General features: G+C 49.8%; 1 protein-coding gene across 3 annotated transcripts in view; it reads left to right on the forward strand.

Annotated features, from left to right (window-relative positions):
* Nucleotides 1-17116, forward strand: part of NRG2 (neuregulin 2) — a 197084-nt gene that overhangs the window by 143540 nt on the left and 36428 nt on the right. For all 3 annotated transcript variants that reach the window (XM_030828212.1, XM_030828198.1, XM_030828204.1), the window contains exon 2: nt 12805-12976. In XM_030828212.1, coding sequence (XP_030684072.1) covers nt 12805-12976 — 172 coding nt within the window. The remainder of the gene's footprint in view (nt 1-12804; nt 12977-17116) is intronic.

The raw sequence follows: 17116 nt of genomic DNA on the forward strand, positions 1-17116 counted from the left end.
CTCATCTTTGTGTATTCAATTCTGCAAGCATTAACTGAGCTTCTATTATGTGAATAGACAACAGGCCCTGCCTTCAGGAAGCTCAGAGAGACAGATCCTTATACAACTACCTATGATCAGAACTGAGGGTAAGACCAGAGATAAATGTGCAACATCTGGTGAGGAGAGGAATAACTTGTTCTCCTAGGATCCTAGCCTGGATGGTGAATAGGAACTTACCAGGGAAAGAAAAGGGACTTCTTAGAAGTAGAAACATGTCCATGACCAACTTGCATGGGAGACAGGGAGGCAGCTCTCATTTACTAAGGACTTACTACAGGCCAGTACTCAGTACTGATACTATAAAGTATAGGTATTATTTTATCATCCTCACTTTACAGATGAGAAAACCGAGGCAGAGAAAGTCCCGTGATTAACCATGAATTAGTGGCAGGATGAGATCTTAAGTTCAAGTCTGCCCCCTGCCCTGCCTCAGTCATGCACAGTCCACCTGGCTCTGGGCTCTTCCATGCCCCTCAACAAAAACCAGGGAGAGACAGAGGATCTCTATTGGTCCACTTGGAGCAGGCCCTCCCCATCAGATCAACTGGTCAGATATCTACTTCCTGGGCTCTTGGGTGGGGTTTAGAGGATACAAAGATAAGTGGGTTGAGTCCCTGCCCTCACAAGGAGCTTGCAGTGTTACTGTGGCAGGAAGGTGTGAACAGGAACCATGAACACTGACACAGGAGGGTAGCACTGAGGCCTTGAGGCTGCACAAATAGGCAGGAGCTCCTGAGAAGATAGTGGTTTATTATGGTCAAATGGCCTAGCCAGAAACCAAGCTAGAGGTCTAAAGTCCAGCTAGATCTAGCATCAGAATGGATAGATATCTGGTCCTATGGAGCCCCTTATGCAAAAGATGAACATTTAAATTATTGGGAACCTGATTTAAAGCACAAACTCGGGACTTGTTAGAAGTACAATTTCTTGGGACCTACCCCTGACCTACTGAATCAGTAACTATGGGGATGGGGGCCAGTAATGTGCATTTTAGCAAGCCCCCCTCCCACCCACCATTTATTATGATGCATGCTCATGTTTAAGAACCACTGACTGAGCTGGGTGGCCCAGCCTCCTGGAGCAGAGCCCTGTAGAGGGCCTGTCAGTTCCATAGGTGTTAACCCAGCTCCTCAGTGTCAGGCATGAGGCTTGGGGTCTGCAGTGCTGGCTGAGATCCTGTCACCTGGCAGGACAAGATAGACACGAACAGACCTAATTCCAACTACAAGGCTGACCCTGGCAAGAGATGGCCCAGAACAGATAGAGGAGACTAACTCTAACCAGAGGAATCTGAGGAGGCTTCATGGAGGAGGATATGGGGTTGAGGCAGACTTTGGAGCATGAGAAGGACTTTGGCAAAGGGGCTAGGTGCCCAGATTGAAGAAGTCACTTAAGCAGGTGTGGAGGCTTGGAAACAGGATATTTGGGGAAAGAAGGCACAATCCAGAAGGTATGCTGCCAAACAGTGGATTTTCTGAGTGCCAGGCTAGTGAGTTTGGACTTATCTTAATCAGCAGGGAATGAAGGGTTCTGAGCAGGAGGGTGACCTAGTCCAAGCTGCTCTTTAGGCATCATAGCCACATAGCTCCTTGTGAAAGAATGGGAAAAGGGAGGGCACAGTCAGGAGCTCCTGCAGTAACCCCAGCTGAACCATCAGAATGTGCATGTGGTGATGGGTGGGTAGAGGAGGCCACAGGCTTTGCCTCGGGATAGCTTGCCAGCTGCAAACACTTTGGGAGGATTCTAGGGGGTTGGACCTGGCAAACGGGCTGTGACTTCTGGTGCAGTCAAGTGAGGTCTGGATCTGAACTCATAGTTCACTCCCTTCACTGTAAAGATGGAGAAACTGAGGCCCAGAGAGGGAAGTCCACACACCAAGGCAAAGGACTTGGCCCTATAGGGCAAGAATGAGGGCAGCAGCCTGCTCCCCTCAACCAGCCACTGCAGCCTGGGTCTCACCACTCACGCCTGCGGTGCAGATGGATTCCTCTCAGTTCCGTGAGTACATCGTGGTTTCTTCCGGCCTTGTTCCTGTGAACCTGCTGTTCACTTTGCTTGGCACATGTTCTCTCTTAGCCAACTCTTGCTCATCCTTCAGGCCCAGCATAGACTTTGTTTCCTCCACAGGGCCTTCCTGGTCCCCAGGGTGAGGAGCACATTGCTCAGCTAGAATCTCTGCCAGGGCCAAGGCCACATCAACTTGACCCTCAGCACTCGAAATGTGCTCAGTGCTCAATCCATTCTTGAACGAACACATGAATAAGGAGATTCTCAAGCTATTTCACCCCTGTATGTGGAGACCTAGCTGGCCACTCCTGTTTGAAGAGGGTCGGTCTCATGGAAGGAGGCTGCCCCAGTTGAGCTTCCTGCCCAGGCTGGAGCCCCTTAATGGTTGGGCAATGGTAGGCTGATCAAGAGTCATCTTTCAGTCAGGGCCCCAACTTCATTATCTGCTCTGCCATTCTAGGGCAGATGCCTGTTTGGGCTGACGGGGAGGGAGACGGATGAGTTGGGGAGGAGTGTTGGGTGGGAAAGGGCTCTGGGATTACCTGTCAATGGACCCCACCCTCCAGCGAGTGCTCACAGCAGTCTTGATCTGGGCTGCTCTGAGGCACCCATCAGTCACAGTCCAGCCTCACATCATTAATTCATTTTCTTGGCCTGTGATCAGTGAACACCTACCCAGTGGCAGACACCAGGAAACACGGCGATTCTGCAGCACATACCCCCACCAGCTCCTCACAGTCTAGAAAGATAAGAACCTGATTTTCTCCAAGGTGAGAAGCCCCGAGAAGAGCGTGTGAAAGGGTCAGGAAGTCTGTGAGGCAAAGACTGCTTCTAGCTGGGTGGATTAGTGAAGGTGGAGGCATCTGAGATCTTGAGGGATTTAGATTAATAAGAGCTGCCGGTTATTAAGTTATCTCTGTTTCAGGCACTGTGCAAACTTCTTGACATACATTACCCTCATTTAATTCTCTCCACAATCTTAAAAGTGGATGAGATTGTCCCTGTTTCACAGACAAGGAAATGAAGGCTCAGAGAGTTTAAGTAACTTGCCTAGTTATACAAGTGCTGGGCAGAGCCAGAATGCACAGTGGCATCCGTCTGACCCCACAGCCTGCATGTCTGACCCTCTCAACTCGGCTTCCTGTGTGAAGGATGGCATTTAGGGGAAGCAGGAGCAGAGGGCATGGAGGCAGGGCAGAATAGGCATGGGCATGTTTGGGGAGCAACCAGTGATTTGGTTTGCCTGGAATATACGATTCTTGAAGGGAAGTGGTAGGGGAATGTAGAGAGGCAAGTTTGGGAAGGAAGCCCATTCACTGACCCAGCAAACATCCCCTGAGGGCCCTGGCTACCAGGTAAGGAAGGTGGGCGGCCTTTCTCTACAGACATCACAGAGCCAAGGAAGGTTTCTGAATGGCCGTGAGGCACATTGAGGTGGAACTGCCAAGTTACACTGTTCATGTCATGGTACTGGGGGGGTGGGGAGCAGTATGACCTGAGCCAGGGCCTGGCAGATGATGGAGAGTTATGAGGATAAGAGGCATGATAGAAGCCAAATGGACTCCGCCTTTGGGGAAAGTCAAGAGAGACACAGGGTTGTCACAGATAAAGTGACTGAAAGAGGGAATCCAGGAGAAGGAGCAATCTTGGAAGAGAAGATAGAGAAACTGGTTTTCTGCATGTTATATTTAACCTAATGACTAAATACCCAGGGAGGAAGGTGTTCATTTTGGGGTGAGTTCTTTCCAGTCCCCTTGCCCTCACTAGCCTGGACCCACAAGGACCACATTTCAGCCCTCCTAAGCTCCTAGGGTGCGTAAGCTGGGACTTTCATGCTTGCAGTTGAATTTGAAGGAAAGAGACAGGGCCTCTGGCAGCCTGGGCACCCTGCACCCATGGTGAGCACATGAGCCTGTTCCTGCTCTGCATCAGGCCTGCTAAGACCTTTCTCCTGAAACCCAGCATTTCTTCAAAACCTTATATGTTTATTTTATCTTAAAAATCCACATGAACTTAACACTCTTCTCCACCATATGTCTGTTTGTTCTGATACAAAGATGCTGCTTTTCCTTATTAATAAGCTTGGCAGACCCTCAGAAAGAGGCCCTGAGATCATCCTATGGCTTTGCATGTATCCCAGTTTGAGAAGCCAGTCTTTTCTGCATGTACAGGGTGCCTCCCCTTTTCCCCAACCCCTGCTACATTTCCCCAAGACTCAGAGCTTCAGAAACAACTTTCTCCAGCCAGGCCAAGGAGGCAGGAAGCACAGGCCCACCCCAAAGAGGATGAGGCTCTGGGATCCCCTTCTTGACCCTTTCTGAATTCCCTGAGCAAGAGATGGCCTAGTCCACCCACAGCAGGCCCTTTCCGCAGAAGGTTCTCCTGGGCCAGGGCCCAAGACTTTGGCCCAGAGCCCAGCTCTCCCCAGTAGAGAGATTAAACAGAGTTTGGGTAAATGGTAACAGTTTTCTAGAACTGCCATCTCTGCTTTGTCCCCGACCTCTGCCCTCAGCAGCTGAAGAGATGATAGTGGTCAGAGGCCTTCCATCCTTCCATAGAGAGCTTTCTCTTGCTCCATTCGTCTAAAATAGACAGAGTGTGGTTTATAAATGAGTCAACTGAGGCCCAGAGAGCTAAACTACTTATCTAAGGGCAGACAGTTGAGAAACTGGGAGACTGGGACAAAGACCTGAATTGCTGTGTCCTCAGCTGCCTCTCTTTCCCCTGTTCCTGCTCTGCTTCCTCTGTGCCTCATCCGTGCCAGCTCTAGGTGTCTACAGCGTGTGCCGCAAGCACTGCTAAGAACACAGGGAGACTGAGGCATCTGTACTGAGTATCCCTATGCCTACCCCAGCAACTGTTGCCCCGCTCTGTGAACCTGTGCCATCTCTCCCAGACACAGGTGACAACCCCCTCATCCCCCATCTCTGCTACTCATGTGCCTGTATCCCAGCCCTGCACTGGGTGGAGCACTGCAGCGTGGACTTGCATGACTCTGGGGATGAGGCATCTCTCCCTGGCCTTGCAGAGCCCTGAGGAGGCCAGTGTTTCTCTCAGGATGCTTGGCTCCTGGCAGAGGGGGCTGTGGGTGGGAATAGTGTTGTCCCTGGTAGTCAGTCCTGGGCCTGTGCATACCTGCCCTCACATTGCAGGTTGGGTGTCAGTGGATGGGTGCTTCTGGGTGGGCAGGTGAAGCTTTAAGGCAGGAATCATTTCTGTTGGTCTTGGTGCTGCCAAGTTTGTCTCCTCCTCCGCCCTTCCCCTTCTTCTTTACCTGCCCTCCTGGTGCAGCATCTGCCTCCCCTCTTTAGTTCTCATCCCAGCTGGCCTGGCCCCTCTTCTCCACCTTGCAGCTGAGGTGCCAGGCACCTGGGCTGCTGAGCTGAAAGCCTGTCAGGTCTAGGCTGGTTTTCACTGGTGCAGGGAAGGTGGTCATCTTTGAGGATAAGCCTCTGTGGGAGCCCTAAACAGGAGGCAGAGACCAACCCGACACCAGGGCCACTTCTTATTTGGCACCAAATCCCTGGTTACTGGTAAGTGCCTCGTACATCACAGGGACTGTTGCATGTGGGTATTTGTTGGATGGATGTAAGAAGAGGGCAAAGCAAGCCCAGGCGTTGGGCTGGGCCTAGGTGGCTGAGGGAAATGTGGCTCAGGGAAAGCCAAGCAGCCCAGCTGGGCATACACTCCCTTTGGGAGTCTGTCCTGTGAGTGTGAAATGGCTCTTCCGCAGGCCATGGGTAGGATGCCTGGCTGCCTAGGCCATCTGTGCCCACTTAAACCAGCTGTGTTTTTAGTTGAGTGGGGTTTTTTTTTTTCTTTCTCATTTGAACTTGGAGTCTGTAATTAACCTCCAATAGGTTGCAGTCACTTTGTGGGTGGGACAGGGGTGGGAAGGGGGCTGGCCCGCAGCTGGCCAGCAGCAGGACAGTGGGAAACTTTGATGCCAGGCAGGCTGGCCACATTGTCTCCAGGTGTTGCCCTGCAAAGGGAACTGCTCAGCCTTAGTCATGAGGTGAGGATCATTAACCCTTTTAACAGCCTGCTGCCCCTGCCCGCTGGGTGCCGGGAGGGAGGCAGAGCCAGGTCCTCCCTGGCTGGGTTGCCCAGCCATGTCCTGAGCGTCTGTCTTGCTCTCAGATCTGGGTAGGCTCCGCACCCACCGCCCACTGCCGAGAGGAATGAGGTTAAGCTGCTGGCAGCAGCGGCACCCCCTGGCCTCGGGGCTGGGATGTGGGAAGGGAGCAGTCCTGGTTGTTGTTGCTGTTGTCGCTATCTTTAATGAGGAGCTTTCTGGGGATAGCCTGTCAAACAGATACAGGCCAGAAGTCCTGGCTTGGCACCAGGAGATAGGAAGCAGAAGCCACCGGATACCCGGTGGCCCAACTCATGGCAACCATGGGGAGGTGTCCTAAAGTTTTACGGAGCCCGTCCTGGAGGAAAATCTTTTTGTGGAGGCCTGGGCCATCCTTGAGAGAGCTTCTTCTTGTTCTTATAAAGCTGCCAAGGGAGACCTCCCCACATCCCCACACCTCAACTCCAGTGAACCCTTGTCCCAGGAGGAAGAGAACTGGGTGAAGTAGCCTCTGGCCTTCCCCCAAAACCCGAGGAGTATATGGGAGCTCAGCAGAGGGTGCTTGGTCTGAGGAGGAAATCTTCGGGGAAGGAAGAGCTGCCCAATACCCAAAAACCTGCATCAGCCATCAGCTTGCCACCTGTCCCTTTCGTCTCTGGGGAAGGAGGTGCTGCAGGGATCAGGGTGTCAGTAATGGCCATGGGTGCAGAATGCTGGGAACTTTCTCCCCCTTCTTGTGCACACAGAGCTTCCTCTTGCTTTTGCTGGATGCCTCTCATCTGTCCACTCTTCTGTGTGCTGGACCTTTGAGGGTCCCCTTTCTGCATGAGAAAATATGCATGAACCCCCAGGACTGCTGCCCCTCCCTTCAGCCACAAAGCTGAATTTATGGAGAAATTCATTGCAATATCGTTATTATTAGCAGAACATTGGAGACAACCTAATACGCTCATCTGAACAATGAAATATTATGCAGCTATTGAAATGATTCTAGACTTGGAAAAATGTTTTGAATGTATATTGACTGAGAAAAGTGGGATATAAAGCATTTTGGAGAGAAAAGTCTTTTGGGAGACATTTGAAAATGCCTACAGTGGCTTTCTCTCTGTTGGTAATTGAATTGATTTAAATGTAGTTTTCTTTTTCCTTACTTGTGTAATTTTTTCACAACAAAAATTTCTTATGTAACAAAACAACAACAGAAGGGGACAAGCTAAACTCTTTGGGGAGTAGGGGGTGGTTACTCCATATACAGCTGGATTATTTCTGTCTGGGGCCAAACACAGAACCTGGCTCATAGCAGGCATTCAATAAACAGGGGAAAGGAGAGGTGCTCAATACTCAAGGGCCCAAGTAGTCCATCAGCTCGCTGCCTACCCCTCCATCTGTGGGGAAGGAGCAGCGGTAGGGATCAGAGTGTCGACTGAATGGGGGATAAATGCCTGCCAACTGCTTCAGTTCTTTCCCTGACAGATCCCATGCATCCCAGGAAGCCTGTTCCTCTGCTTGGTTCAGCTCTGGCCCCAAGACATTCTTGAGACATGGTGCGATGATCTCTATACCCATACACTAGCATTGTAGTGTGGGCCCTGGGCTGTAAAAGAGAAACAGGCAATATCAGACCTAGCTCAGAGGGGCTGATCTAGCCCAGTCATGTCTGAGGTCCCGTTAGAGCTGTCTCTGGATGCACAAATGTCTGCTATGCGAACAGCCCCTCAGCCTTATCCCACATGACTCCAGGGCCTGGTACTAGATCCAATGGCTAGAGGATGCATAGAGAAAGGATGGTGGCTCAGGATAAGAATGAGCTTAACATGCAGAAAGTAAGATCAGGTCATCCCCCAACTTATAAGCCTCTAATGCCTTCCCAGCACACCTACAAAACCAATCCAGGGCCATCTTGGGGAGGTCACCTCAATCTTTGCCACAGAAAACCTGGCAGGGCTCTACGCCCAGGAGTGCAGAGGTGGAGAACATTGTTCCAAGGCCATCTGGTGTACATTCTTCTCTTTCCTGCCACCTGAGCTGCTGCCACTGCCCCCTGACCCCAAGGAACTTTCCTACAAGGTTTGCCCAATCCTGGCTTTCAACTTTCAAATCACTGCAAACTAGGATTGCCTGTGAGCAAAGACCAGGACTTGCAGCTGCTAGAGCAAGAGGCATGGCTTTTAGCATCACAGATGATTCTGAGGAACCATTAAGAGCTATAAAAGAAAACTCTTTGTAAAGAACATGGCATGATTCAAATGTATGGTTATTTTTATTTTGTCATCCTTTAAACCAGGGCTGCCCAATAGAAATATAACACAATCCACATATGTAATTTAAAAATTTCTAGTAGGCACATAAAAAGTATTTTTTTTAATATACAAAACAAATCCAGACTTCTCATCCTGGCTTGCACAGCCCCATGTCAACCTGGGCCCTGCCTACCTCTCCAAGCTCCCTTCACACCCTGCCCATCTTCTACTATCTTCCAGCCATATAGGCCTCTTTTGGCCCCATGAACTCATCAAGCTCATTCCCACCTTAGGGTCTTTATCCAGCTGCTTTTTTTTTTTTTTTTTTTTACTGTCTCATATTTCCTGTTGATGTTTTGCTTATTGTCCCCCTCACTAAAATTCAGGCTCCCTAACGGTAGGATGCTTATCTCTTGGTATGGTTGAATGAATGAATGAATTCATTTGGAATGAACTGAATAAATGAATAAGGAACAGGTGAACTAGATAGGGTTGTTCTGAAGTGAGTGACTATCCAGAAATGGCTACTGAGTCACACAAGGTTCTCACTAGATGGAGTGAGCTCCCTGTGATCTGAAATGCGGTCCTGTGTTTTCCATTGGTGGCCGGCGATTACTTTGGAGCTCTCAGTTCCTCAGGCCTTCTGAATTAGGGCCATGCCTACTGTTTCTGGGAACAGTCTCTATGTAACACATCCCCCTAGCCCATCACCATCACCACTAAGCAGTGGCCACAGGCTCAGTGCATAATATAGCACTGGAACTCATGTCAGGAACCAAGGTAGTAGAGTAACCCCTGCTTCCTCCCACCAGCTGCCACCGCCATCCCCCACTGTCTTGTTGGGAGGGAAAGTGGCTCATGGTGGTGGAGACAGGCAGTTCCCTTGTCTCTGAGTTGCAAGAAAAGTCAACACACTCCAAGTGGGGTAAGGGGAAACTTTAGCACCTGAGAAGAGCTCTCTGTGTTGTGTCCCCAGTTCATAAGAAAGGAGAAGGGACTAGTTGGAGGTCACCACTTGACCAAGAGGTTAGATCATCACCAGGTGTCAACCCTATCTTAGCGCAAAGCCACCTGTGCATATGTGTTCAGTTTGTAACCAGTCATTGAGCTATACACTTATAATATATGCACTTTCCTGAATGTATGTTACATTTCCAAAAATAAAGGAACACACCTGAAGAGCCCTTTAGAACCCACAACCCGAACCCACACTCACAGCTTCTGCTTCAGAATGCCTAGGATATGTCCCAGGTACCTGACCTGTAAAGCTTCCCATGTGATTCCGATTAGCATCCAGGGTTAAGACCTAACATAAGCAATGACTGGGGACTCCAGAGCAGATGCAGGAGGGAGGGAGGTGGGTAAGGGAAGGAGGATAAGCAGGATTTCAGTCACACTTAGAATAATGAAGTTCCAAAAAGTCCGACAGACTGTTAGATTGATGCACATGGAATCTCTGGGTGCCAAAAAAAAGAAAGAAAGAAAAGAAAAAGAAGAAGAAGAAGAACCAGCAATATAAAAAAAGCAGGTAACTGAGGGGAAAAAACTTTGTAGCAAAAGGTTAATAGCCTTAATATTTATAAAAAGCTCTTACAAATCACTAGGATGAGCACTTAATAGAAAAACAGACTGCGTGCATGAACAGGCAATTCAAAAAGAAGAAATACAATGGGCCAATACACTTATGAAAATGTTCAGCCTCATCAGTAATCAAATAAATGCAAATTAAAACAACAAAGAGACGTTATCTTTTGCCTAGCTAATTGGCAAAGATTAAAGACATGATAATACCTCGTGTTGGTGAGTGTGTGGAAAAAACAGGCACTGTCATTCACTGGGGGGAGCACAAATTAGTGCAACCTTTCCAAAGGGCAATTTGGCAATGTACAAAGCTGAGGAAGATTGCCTACCCTCTGACACAGCAATTCCACTTTTAGGAAGATCGCCTTAGGAAATAATTGTGAATAATAATAATAGCTAACCTTTGTTAAATGCTCTCTATGTGCCAGGCGCTACATGCATTGTCTCATATAATCCTCACAGCCATCATCCCAAGAGGTAAGAGCTATTATTTATCTCCTGTATTTTACAGCTGAGGAAGTTGAGGCGCAAACGAATGAAGTTAATTCTTGGACACAGATCTAACAAGTAGCAAAGTCTGGACTGAAAGCCAGACAGCCTGAGTCTAGAGCCATCCTCCCCCATACAGCAGTACACATGGGGTGTGTGCAAAGATAAAGCTGCAAGGATGTTCTTTTGGGGTTGTTTGTAATGGGAAGGTGGAGGGGGCATGCTAAATGTTCCACACAGGAATCAGTTACATAAGTTATGATACACCCATACAGGAACATTATGCAACCATGAAAAATGATGCTGTAAGAAAAACTGAGTGTGTGAATACGCGGCGGGGGAGGATTTGCATATGCATAAAATATTTCTGAAAGGAGGTCAAAGGAACCGATAGGATTGATTATCTCCTAGAAAGACAACTGTGTGGTTGCGGCCAGAAGTTAGAGAGAGACTTGTTTTTTAAGCCATATACTCCTTTTCACTTCTTGAATTTTGAATCATGTTAATATCTGTCAAAATATATGTTTATATATATATATTCAATGGAATCATTGTCGAAATATATGTACGTATACACAAATAAATACACATATAAGTTATAGAATTTGTTCCACATAACTTTCATTTCCTTGAAATGCTACCAAGAGTTCCAAGAAAAAAGGTTTCAAGGCCCTCACTTAGAGAACGATACTGAAGTTGATAGATACTTCTTTAACTATGCTTAAACCACATGCTCTCCAAACCCATTTTCCCATGGAACCCTCTTCTCAAGTAATATCTGTTTTCATCTCTCCAGATACTCCTGCTTATAGAATTCACTTTGGGAAATGCTATTATTAATATTTAACACCCAGGCGAAAGGGTTAATTGTTTCATTAAATGAAAGAATACATAGAGCCTGGCACATAGAGAGGATTTAACAAAGGTTAGCTATTGTTGTTATTATTATCCACAAATGGCATTGATTCCATTTTGTTTAAAAATGGGGGGAGGTGTTATTTATGAGTATGGAGACAAAGGATGGTTTTGTTTTCTTCTGTTTTCACCCCTGTGTATTTTTTAATTTTCTAAAATGAACAGAATTATTTTACGAGAATCATTGCATAAGCCTACGTCATGCATTTTTAAAGGCTTCCTTTCTGTGCTTCCTCTGTGCTCTGTGCCCCTCTCATCTACTCCCTGCGTATATGCAGCAGCTCAGGGTGAAGTTCAGTGAGGGGACCCCTGTACTAGCCAGGCCCTCCTGCCTGCCTTTCTCCAGAGCCAGCTCTGGCCCACTGTCAGCGCTCTGAGCTGCTAGGGAAAGGACCAATGGCCGAGACAGGGCCAATCAGTTCCCAGACAACTCCCTGGTTCCAACGGACCCTCCCTTCTGCTACTGGAAGGCTTTTAACCATCTCACAGAGAGAAATGAGACCACAAAATCAGACACCATCCTGCTATCAGCCTAACACGTAGCAAATCTTGATACCTGAGCTTTGGTCCCAGCTCTGTGGCTGCCTGGCTATGTGGCTTCAGGCAAGTTTCTTCACCTCTCTGAGTCTCATCTGCACCATCAGTGTCAGTATGACACTGCCTCACAGAGGTCAGGGACCAAACGAGAGCCTGCATGAAGGCTTTGTGTATCCTATAAGGGACTATCCCACTGGAAATTGCTATACACCTCAGCACGAGCACTGGCTTAGCCTCACCTTCCTGAGATCAGAGTACTTTCTCTTTTGGGGTGTGTGTGTGTGTGTGTGTGTGTGTGTGTGTGTGTGTGTGTGTTGTTTTGTTTTGTATTTTGGTGGTGGGAAGAGGAGCAAGGAAGTGAAGCATGGGAGACTGGGGCATGCGGAAATAGAATGGTGTTTAAGAAAAATGGGGACAGCCTCTCAGCTTGGCATTTGCAGCTTTGCATCCGTGATTGGGCTGAGCCCACCAGTACAGCCCCATGGCTTGTTACCCATGATTTTAGATCCTGAGTACTGACGTCAAGGAGATCTGTGTTTGAATCCCAGTTCCATCATCTGCCTTTAGGGAAGTGACTTCACCATTCTGAGCCTCCGTTTCCCCATCTGTAAGTGGGTTTAACCGTTGCTGTGAGCTCATGGGGTTATTGTGAAGGTTTCATAAGCTAATGTAAAACTTCATACCATTCAAGGCATGAAGGCAACTCTCCATAAGTTATAACTACATTGATGTCATCACAGACTCACTGTAAATGCTTATTGAATTGAACTAGGAAATGACACCAGGAGGGGTGGCTCTCAGGATCACCCCTCCCTTCCCCAGTTCCAGCCCAAAGACAGTGGCCCTTACTCTCCACTACTCATGCTTGGCACTGCCCCTACCACCACCATGCTCACCTACCTGCCTTGTAACCCACAGCCACTCGGCCCAAGTTGAAGAAGATGAAGAGCCAGACGGGACAAGTGGGTGAGAAGCAATCGCTGAAGTGTGAGGCAGCAGCCGGTAATCCCCAGCCTTCCTACCGTTGGTTCAAGGATGGCAAGGAGCTCAACCGCAGCCGAGACATTCGCATCAAATATGGCAATGGCAGGTAAGCAATATCCAGCCTGTCTTCCATCCAACCAGCTGCACTCCCTCCTCTCGAGAAGGAGTGGCCTGAACTGGGCAGAGGCCAGGGCTGTGCCCCCAGACTCACCCATGGAACCAGTCCCAGCCCCTCTCCATACTCCCCTTCTTTGCCACTCCCAGCCTTCTTCCTGCAGCTCGGGGACCCTCTGGTCATGGTGGCCCAGGGTCTTGCAGACCACAGACAAGAATTAAGCCTTTAACTTCTCTGGATTGTTGAAGGCAACTTGACTGTCACAGTCAGCTTGATCAGTGGAAGACCCTGCTCATCTCTAAAACTTCTTGAAAGACCTGCTGCAGTGTCTGAAAGCCCCATCATTTGGCAATCTTTGGTGAAAGACCCTGACTCCAGAATGCCTCTGGGAGGTCACACATGATGGGCTGGTTTCTCAGCTTAGCAAGCTGTCAGTTGTCAGAGAGCTAAGTAAGGGAAAAGGGAGCAACACTTTGATTGGTGTTGGAGAACTCTGTTCCTCAGACGGTTTCCCCCTAAAACATGAGAATTGTCTTTAATCTGGAATCAGTGCTCCAGGGAAGTGAATCAGAGAAGTTCCCTGAGTCTCCAGGCTATGGGAGATGGCCTGTCTTCCATCTTGGGTGGGTCAGGCAGGGGGCTTCTGGCACCAGAGAAGCCGATAGTCCAACGCAGCCCACCACCTCTCTCCTGCCTCTCAAGGAGAAGCAAGGGGGAAAACCCCTGCCTGCCAGCTAAACAGGCATTCTACCTGATGTCTGCTCTGTTGGCTCCGGGGACCTAGTGGCCTTCCCTCTCTGACTGAGGAGCTCCCAAAGCTTTTCTACCCTCCCTCTCAGAGTAGCTTACAACCACTCCCTTCCTGGCTGTCATTTTCCTCCTCACCACCCCACCACACACACAAAATGCAAATTAGAATGGTTTTAGAGCACATCAGCCCACCCACAACAGAAAGTGGTAGAAGGCCAGGGCTGGGCAGGCTGCTTGGGTTTCCCGTGTGGAGCTGGATGTCCATGCCCTGGCTCTGGCCCTCAGACTCTGGAACCTGTAAAAGAGGATGAAGGAGTCAGGGGACTGGGAGTTACTTCCAGTTCTCTGATTCTCCTTCCAAGAATGGGGAGCAGAAGTAGAACTGATCACTCAAGAAAATGATCCTGGCAGAAAACAGAATGTAATTAAGGAAGAGTTTGGCTTAGATCAAAGGTTTGTGGCTGAAAGAATGCCGCTTCCTAAGGAACTTGCCATGGCCAGTGGTGAGTGGGGGCTTCTATGTGTCCTTTGTCTACAGCATTGGCAAGAAGCTCTGGCTGCCCACCAAGCCCACCTTCTGAGACCACCCCACCCCTTCTCACTGCCCTTCCAAGGCTGGTTCCAAGCTGGAGAGAATGGGCAGGCTTCTTGGATCTGGGGCAGTTGGGGCCCGTCTCCCTCCTATCCTTTCTTTCTAGAAGGTGGTTTCTCCCCTACTTCACTGCAGTGATGAAAGTGAGGAGAGCCCCCATTTCCCTCCTCATGGCTCCCAAACATGTCTACAACCTGCCTATCATCATCCCACCCTACCTGGTGCCACACACTCATACTCGCCCTCCCTCCCGCACATTCCCCCACCCCACACACAAGCCCACAGAGCCCTGGTACCACCAACTCACTCCTTTCTCTGGTAACTTCAGCTTTCTCTCCCTACCAACAAACCCACGCCTGTGACTTTTTTTCTCAAATGCTGTCCCTCCACGCTGCTGCTCCCCTGGCCCTCCAGCGGTTGCCCCATCTCACTTCCGCCCTCCACCACCATATGAAGTCACTGAGGGAGCTAGCCTCATGCCCACTGACTGCACACTCTCATCCTCCACTCACTCTTTGCCCTGCTGGAATCTGCCCTTCAATTACATCCCAACCTCTCGATGGCTGTGGTCCTGGAGAAACCCCAGTTATCTCTGCACTTCCTGGCTCAGGCCTCTAGGCCTCTCAGCGGCCTCGGCATGGGAATACCTGCTCCCCGGGCCCTGTGGTGCTCCTCCTGGTCCTGCTGTGAGTCTGGACACTGTCTCTTAGTTGCCATCAATGCTGGAACTTTCCTGAGCTTTGGGCCTCACTATTTTCTTTCCTCCCTTTCCACCTGTGGGTGATTTCACCTTCTGTTGCTTTAAGAATCTGAGACCCCAAGTCTCCATATCCAGACACGATGGCTTTTTGACCTGAGCTCCAGACCCATGCTGCCAGAGAGATACTAGATACCACACCTGAGATGCCTCACAGACATTTCCAATTGTGAATGCCCAATCTGGCCTCTCCCCTGCCTGCTGTAGTCCTTTCTCTCCCTCACGTGTTCCCCTCTCACCTGTGGCTCAACCAGACTGTCTGCTGCTCAACCCCTGACCCCTTGTCGTCTGCCCAGGGGGTCGTCCCTCTTTCCCTCCTCCTGCACATTTCTTATCTGGCCTCCCTGCCTCGAGCCTTCCTCCTCTGTCCCACTCTTGGCCACTCCCCACCTTTTCTGGACCACAGGCCCCTCTGAGAATTCATTTCTGAATCTAACATATCTGTATTGAGTATCAACTATGTGCCAGGCACTCTGCTAGAGGCTCAGGATATGTCAGTGAACAAAACAAAACTTACCTTCATGAGTCTCTAGTCTAGCTTCTACTACAGAATCTGGTAGAAGCCTTGTCCTTTTCTTCAGGAAAAAAAAATGTGGCTTATGTACCCAGTTTGTTTGTAATTCTAAAGGTCCACAGAGTCACTGACCCCTGTGAGTGCCTGACGGGAAATGATCTTTCTAACAGGAACATCTATTCAATCATCCATTCAAGACAGAGCTTGAGAGCCTACTGCATGCCAGGTACAGCCTTGGGGCTCTTCCGACTCCTCTTCCTGGCCTACAAGTCACTGCCCTGCAGTTTCCTCACACTGCCACACTCTCGGCTGCTGGTCTCTCCTTTAATGGCCCTGGACTTGGGCCCAGGCTGTTCCCTATGCTGGCAGCCCTCCTCCCCTCGCTTGTCCCTGGCAAGGCTCTCCAAGGCCCAGCTTAACTGTCATCTCTCTGGGACACCTTCCTAAGCCCTCTAGGCAGCTCTCATTGTCTCCTCCCATGGTGCCTTAGACATGGCTTCATTGCTTTGTGGAGGGATCTGTCTCTCCTTCCAGCATGAGAGAGCCTCAAAGCCTGGATCCCTATACCCAGATACCCCCTTCTCCCCTATAGGACCTGACAGAGAGCTCTACACTGAGGGCTGAACTGATGAGAATCTTGCAGGACTTACCCTCCTCTCCTGGGTGTAGAGTCCCACTGGGACTGGGCAGGAGACCTTTTGGATGTTTCTAGCCTTCTGAACCAGTTACTGTCCTGGTTAAGCCTCAATTTCATCTGAAGAATCCAGAAACAGGGACTGGTCTTCTCCTCCTGGGTATTATGGACCCCTAAGAGTCTACAGTGTGCCCCCTGCCCCCTACCTTTCAGGGCCCTGCCCCATTTGCTGCATCTGGAAACTTCCCTGTTCTCCCTGTTCTGCCCCTGGGCTCTCAGCAGTGAGTTGTGAGTGGTGGAGGAGTGGGCCATGATAGAGAACATCTGACTCCCTGCGACCAAGGCGCCCTTGGAGTGACTTAGAGAGAACAGCCACCTGCACACACTACCCATCCTACACTACACACCTCACCTAGTAGAGGGGCCAGGGGCAGCGGCAGGAGTCTGCTTTCTGGCAAAATGTTCTCTGTCCTGTCTGCCCACACAACGGCTGGCTCCACTACCTCCTGGCACTCTCCCTGCCCAGGCCACACTCTGTCTGGGCATCTCTGTTGACCTGTAGAGACCCCTCCTCAGAGGGTGCTGTCTGTCTCTGTGCCCACTGCACTGAAACATCTCACCCAAGCTTTCCTGTGCCAGGAGCAACTGCCCCCCCAAGCCCTGGGCACGGGGCCTTCCCTGCAGAATCGCATGTTCCCTTGTTTATGAGGGGCAGGCTGGAACAGGCCCCTCGAGCAGGCAGGCGGCAGGGGGGTAGGCACTGAGGAAAAGGTGGAGGACACAGCTGCCCAGATCCCGTCCCTGCCAGCAGAGAACCGGCGGGGGAGGTGGGGCGGGGGGGGGAGTGGGGCGTGGTCACCATCTCAGGGCAAACCTGGGTCAGC

This window comes from Nomascus leucogenys, chromosome 2 (assembly GCF_006542625.1).
Source record: "Nomascus leucogenys isolate Asia chromosome 2, Asia_NLE_v1, whole genome shotgun sequence".
Taxonomy (NCBI): domain Eukaryota; kingdom Metazoa; phylum Chordata; class Mammalia; order Primates; family Hylobatidae; genus Nomascus; species Nomascus leucogenys.